The following is a 6,350-nucleotide window of genomic DNA, read 5'->3' as shown; positions in this document are numbered from 1 at the left end:
GGAGGCGATCACCGGCAACTCCCGCCCCGTCCCGCGGCCGTCCCGCGGGCGCGCAGGGCGCGCTGACCTTTCGCGGGCGCGCTGCCCGCCGCCCCCCCCGCCCCCCCCCCCGGCAGCTGCCGCCGTCGCTCCGGCGCCCAAGGTCAGCGCAGCCGCGGCCCCGCTCCCGCCGCCCGGCCGCAGGTAGGCGCGGAGCCGGGCGCAGCGTGCGCGGGGGCGGCGGGGAGGGAGCGGGGAGCGGCGGCGTCACCGGGAGGGCCGGCTCCCCGCGGAGGGCCGCGCTCCGGCGGGCCGGGCCGCCGCCCGGCGCCCGTATTTAAAGTGAGCCCGGGGGGCGGCGGGGAGCTGCGCGGTGCCGCTCGCCGGATGAACGCGCCCTGCCCGAGGAAAGCGACGGGAGGGTGCGGGGAGGGGGGACGGGGAGGAGGAGGAGGAGGCGGGATTCTGGCGGGGTGAGTTCGGTGCCGAACGGCTGCGGGGCTCGGGCGGGCGATGGAGAAGGATGAGATCCACCTGCACAGGCTGCCGGCCGCAGCGCACTGGGGACCGCGTAAGTTCCGCGGCGGGGAAGGCGCGGGGATGGGGTGCGCTCTGTCCCGGCGGGGGGACGGGCTCCGGGTGCCCCGGTGAGGGATTTACTATCAGCCTTTCATCGAGCCGTTTTAAAAATCCGGGAATAATCTCCGCAAAGTACCGGTGAAATGAAACAGCCGTCTCCCATCTTCCCCCCCCAAAGCAGAAACCAGTGTAAAGTCCTTTTTACCTTCTTTAATATAGTAATTAAAAGCTCGTCTAACCTCGGGAAGCCAATCTAATGATGAAATATTGCTGGAGTGCAAAGTATGGGGGATAAATCCTTGAGCTGATGGTTGCTGCTAATTCGCAGTGTCTGTGGAAGACAAGAGAAAAAAAAAAAAAAAGGTCTTACAGAATGAAATGGGTCTGTCTCAGATTGAGCCAGGTCTGTAAAAACATTACTGACTATCATGTATCTCCGTATCATTAACTAATGTGTGCAGCAAAATAAATTATATATATTGGAAGGGGAAAATACATTCCTTGGCTGAGAAGTTGCAGAATGTTTAGAGCCAAAGAGCAGATCGTTTCAATGGTAGGGGGTGGGAATTTCCTTGGCTTCCCTCTGGAAATAAATCACAGCTCGGTGTCTGTGTGCATGCATGTGCGCCCACGTACGCGTTTGTACAAAACCTTTACGCGCACACTGTGTATATAAAACCTTCACGCACACGCATCGCAACACAAATTTTACAAGCGCTATTTACTGAACGCATTTTTCTACCGGTTTAGAGACAATAAAACTAGAACTGAGATGCTAACCAGGAACGTACTGGAACACACTTGATTATCCAGCTGAATTGTATACAAATGAAGTAAATTTAGCATGGCACCATTTATAAATTCCATGCTTTACAATCAAAATTCCAAATCTAACTGTTTGCAGCTAAGAATAGCACGGGGAGCCCTTTTCTGTACTCCCACTTTTTGGATTCCCATGAAAACCGTTATCCTAGAGTTGACTCATTAAATGGCCAAATATTTCACTGGAGTTCAGCCCATTTCTAAAAGAAATGCTGTATGCTCATCAAACCATAGGCTAGCCAGAGGGCTCAGAATGAGAAGAAAACTATTTCTTTAATGTCTGACAGAAAACAGCTGGGCTTTATACCTGAATACCAGGGGACGGGGTTTCTGTATGCCATTGATTGTCCCACGTTAACTTTTTTATGAAAATGAGGAGGAGCTTGAACTTTATAAAACTCTGAGATGAAATGCAGGTAAAGCATGGGCAGCTGAAGTGTTATCGCAGTGCATGAACAGAGATATCGGCACGAGGACGGAAGGGTAAAATGGCACTAGAAAGCTCTACCATTACTCATGGGGCAGGTGGCAATTTGTCATGAGGTAATCGCAGTGACAGGGTGAGAGTCCTGAGAAATTGTTTGAGGAGCTCTTTATCTTTGCGAAACTTTACATAGTATTTTACGGTGGCATTCTCTTTGCTGAATCGCGCATTAGCAGCACGAACACTGTGTGCCAGCTGCACTAAGGAGTTCTAGGAGCAGTTTTGTTCTCGGAAGCGCATGTTTGTATTTCTATTGATAACCTATCCAAAAGAGCTTGTTTGTAAAAGCTGTTTATAAGATGACACTGCTGTCTAATTACATAGCAGATCCATGTATTGCGGTACAAATCCTATGCAGTTCTGCAGGAACTTTTGCTTTAGTGCAGGAGAGAGATGCGGAGACCGATCTGTGATGTTTTTACATGGTCTTCACAGGGAGACAAGCCTCCTGCAGACAGCTAAGGGAACTTGCTTTCTACAAGGAGTTAGGGAAAAGTTGAGGTCAGCGCGAGGACGACAGAAGACAGGGAAACGAAGAGGAGTCTGTGCTCCCCTTAGCTCTGGGTAAATACTGTCAGTCACCTACATCCAAAGTACTATTTTACTTTCTGCTAGCAAGGAAAGAAGTGACCTCAGTACATTATTTTTGGCTCTTTCGGAGGCATGAAAGGACAGGTGTCATCAGCTACATCTGTGCCCTAAGGACCCAGACACCGCAGCTGATGGCTGCCAGCTCATTTTATGCCGATTCCTTCCTTGTGTTCTGGGGTAACGAGTGCCCCTAATGAAGAAGGGGTGAGGGTCAGAATTGGGGTGGAGTCTGGGGAAAGCTACTGGCATGTTGGCTGCTAAAAGGACTGCCGTGATACCCTGTCACTTCAGAGAAAGTCTTAGAGGCACTGGGACGAGTGCTCAGCACTAAGCACAGGATCAGGGATCAAGCCTTTCCCCTCTGCGTTTCAGCAATCAAAAATTCCACGAGCAAACATTTGACCCCTTTGAAAACCATGTTTTTTGTCACTGACTTAACTGTCATAAGACTATTGCCCCAGAAAATGAAATGTGTTCCCCTTTTTCTCTGGAAGACATTGTTGAAGCCGGAGCTGGGACTTCCAGCACGGCTCCGCAGGTTTCTCGTATGTATTACCCTGCTCCCCGTGGTAGCACTGCAGCTATTTCCATTAACAGTGAAAATGATGAAGCGTATTAAGCTAATAATTAATCAGAGATGACAAGGGACTAATAACTGTATTGATTTAATTAGGACTTCTTTTCCAGCTCTGTAACTTGCAGTCACGCACATCATTAACTTAATATTTTAATTTGTAGTAATAACTTATTAATTTCTGGGGCTGAGCACATGCGCAGCGGAAGCTGCAGCTCTGACTTTGTGCTGGACTGCAGGCTTCTGCCTCGGGCCGCCGAATAGCTGCGGGAAGCCTGCCTTGTCCTGTACGAGACTGACAGCAAGCAGGGCAGTTTGTCCGTCCCCGAGAACTCTTGCAGAGCACTGAGGTTGGTGGGAAATGGGGCATTGCGGAGTCAGATGTGGTGGACGTGCCGGTAAGGTACGTGTAGCTTTATGGCTACACGCTGTGGTTCTACGGGTGTGACATGAAATATGGGGTAAAAGTAGCATGCCAAAACAGAAGGCAGGAGAGTAACCCTGGGAAGTAGCAGTATATGTTGGCATCAGGAAGGGGAAAATGTGCCTTTCAGTTTTAATTACACCCTTTGGATTCTGGCGATTTTGAGAATAGGAAATGCTTGGGGACGTGCTGTGGTTGGAAAATCAGGCTCGCTTTAAATTAGGATCGCTTTGGGGAAAAGGGAGAAAGGAAGGGACTGTAACAGGCGTGACAAACTTCAGGACTTCACTGTGTGAAAGGGCGGGTGCGAAGTTAGCTCATCCTCCCCCCCTGTTTTAGTGGGGATGCTTAGCACTCACTGGGGCACGCTTGGCATCTCACGCAGCTGGGTCCTCAGCAAGCCACCTTCTGATACCCTGAGACTTCTCCAGGAGGCCAAGGAGGGAGAAGCTGTTCTCCCTGAGAACGTGGTGCTAAATACATGGCTGTACTGCACTGCACAGCAAGGTCTGCGACTTCTTGGGAAAAAGATCCCGGTAGCCTCCGCATTGAGCTCCGTATCCTGCTCGGTATGCTCAAGGTACTTGTAAATCTTTGCGCCGTACTGTCAGAAGGCTGAATCCTCTGCTATATCTTCATTTGCTGCAGAGGGCAGTCAGCACAGGGAGGAGATCTGAGCAGGCTTCAGAGGAGGGCCTGCCGAAAGTCCTTGGCATTGTCCTTCGGCAAGATGATGGGGAGTTGGAGGTACTTGAGCTATCAAACATTCATTTCATGTAGAGTTGTTGAGTGACTGTGTGGGCAGACCGTTAGACTGATGAGCTCTGTGAACAGAAGCCACCTCTTCTTTTATTTCCTGCAAGCGTTTTCAGGGATTCTGAAGAAGTACTTCTTGCACACATCCTCGTATTTTATTATACAAGCCAAGTTAGTGATAGTGGCATGAAATAGTTCTGCTTACTTTCAGAGTCTACAAAAGCAGTTTATCTTGGGACAGTGTGTGCGGGTACGGGGATACTCACCTTCCCGACCTCACCCGTGTTTGCTGCCAAACTGGAGATGATGGCAGGACTCGCAGTTCTGTCGTAGGTACAAACCCTGAGAGGGACTTTACAAATGACAAATTTTCAGGAGTTGGCAGCCTACACACCTCGCTGAGACCCTATCCTGGTGTTATTTTCAGTGGTGCTAAGTCATCTTGTGCCAGCTGTTAGATCCAAGTAACATAACGGAGTAACGTGAATAACAGTGCACAACTTTTTTTCCGGTACTTTTGAAGAGCAAAAAGGTAGTGGTGTCTCCGTCGTCGCTGCGAGGTAATTTATGGTAAATACAGGCCTTTTAGAAACAACCGCAATGGCTGCCTTGCTTGGGAGGCTCTCAGTGCGCAGGAAGCAAAGCTCCTCGTGCTGGGTTGCATTAGTCACCGCCGATGCTTCATCGGCTAGCCCACATGCCCTCAAGGGAGATGGAGTTTTATTTATTTGGTTTAGCCTTTGATTTATATCCCTCATCCCTCTATTTCTGAAAGTAGTACTGCATCCTGGTGGGAGGGCCAGCCCTTCTCCCTGCCCCGTAACCTCCCCGTACCCGTTAGCCTTTGTCTGCAGACAGCTGACCCGCGCCCCTGCGTGCATCCTCGCTTCTCGCTTGTTCTGTTCCTTTGTGCTGCGCCGCGTGTTCTGCCGTTTCAGCTGGCTTTGTTCCTTCCCGTGTCTTGTCCCCAGAGCAGCGTTGCCTCTCCTCTGTGGCTGGCCCGCATGCTGGTGTTTTCTTTCTTCTTCAGACTCCCCCAGTCCACATCTTTCAACCTTCTACTGGCGGTCTGTCCTTCCAGCCACTACGGAAACTATTTCCAGATTTGAACTGATAAAAAGAGAGTAGTAACGCTAGATCCAGTGCCATTCCTCTTCAGTGTCTTTGCCTGCTTACCTTATCTGCATATCTGATTTATTCTTGGCAGCTCTGCGTCTGTGCTAGGACCTGGATGTACATTCTTATTCCTATGAGTGGTGCATTAATAATCTGTATAATCACTGAAATGTCCTCTCAGGCTGCAGCTCTCAAAAACAGAACCTTTTCTTTAACTGACACAAACACCTATGACTTTTTGCACACGACTGTAAGTGCTCTGAGGGAGTTTTAAAATCTGAAATCTTATGAAAAGGCTAGGTGGTTTGCAGGCACTAACTGATCTTTTTGTATCTTATAAATTATTTAACTTATATCATGACATCTGTGATTACAAGTTATGTGTTCCTGGCTCCCAGTCCTGTGGTCTTACCTCTCCCTCTATTTGTATCCTGCGTAGGGAGAAACTTGATGAGTATGTACTAAAATGAGAAAAAATCTTTGTTTTCTAAACACATTGCAAATATTTGTTGCCTTTTGTACGTCTTCATTGACGTCAGCTGATGTCCTGCTTGCAGAACAAACTTGGAATATGCAATAGGAATCTGTGTGTTGATAACTAAGGTTCACTAAGAAAAATTCTGTCCAGGGAGAGAGAAACACATTTTGCAGCACTCAGTAAAAAAGCGAAAAGCTTGGCAAATAAATTACATTTCCAGTGCAGACTCAGGACACATTTTTCAAAAGTGAGCAGGAAAAGTGAACAGATACTGACTTCAGCAATATTGTAGAGGTAAAAGTAATGAACACAGAGTCCTCTGATACGTTTTAAAACTCTTCTTTTTAAACATGATATTGTGGGAATTTTATAATTGTTCTTAAGAAGAGGAACAAGAGCCAAGGTGGAAGTTTCAGGGCTGAGCATCACTCAAAGTTTTCGATTTTACTGCTTTGAAGTAAGGAAAGCGGCAAAAATGAGCCCAGCGCAGCATTAACAAAGAAAAACCAACTCTGTGTTGATGTCCGATCGTTTGTGCCATAGCATC

At 48.5% G+C, this 6,350-nt stretch overlaps 1 protein-coding gene across 3 annotated transcripts in view; it reads left to right on the top strand.

Moving 5' to 3' along the window:
* Positions 1-471: 471 nt before the first annotated feature.
* The window catches only part of ANO1 (anoctamin 1), an 81,620-nt gene continuing 75,741 nt past the window's right edge, over positions 472-6,350 (top strand). For all 3 annotated transcript variants that reach the window (XM_075426536.1, XM_075426535.1, XM_075426534.1), the window contains exon 1: positions 472-550. In XM_075426536.1, coding sequence (XP_075282651.1) covers positions 493-550 — 58 coding nt within the window. In that variant the 5' untranslated portion in view covers positions 472-492. The remainder of the gene's footprint in view (positions 551-6,350) is intronic.

The sequence above is a fragment of the Opisthocomus hoazin genome, chromosome 7 (genome assembly GCF_030867145.1).
Source record: "Opisthocomus hoazin isolate bOpiHoa1 chromosome 7, bOpiHoa1.hap1, whole genome shotgun sequence".
Taxonomy (NCBI): Eukaryota; Metazoa; Chordata; class Aves; order Opisthocomiformes; family Opisthocomidae; genus Opisthocomus; species Opisthocomus hoazin.
This window is presented reverse-complemented; position numbering and strand designations above follow the sequence as displayed.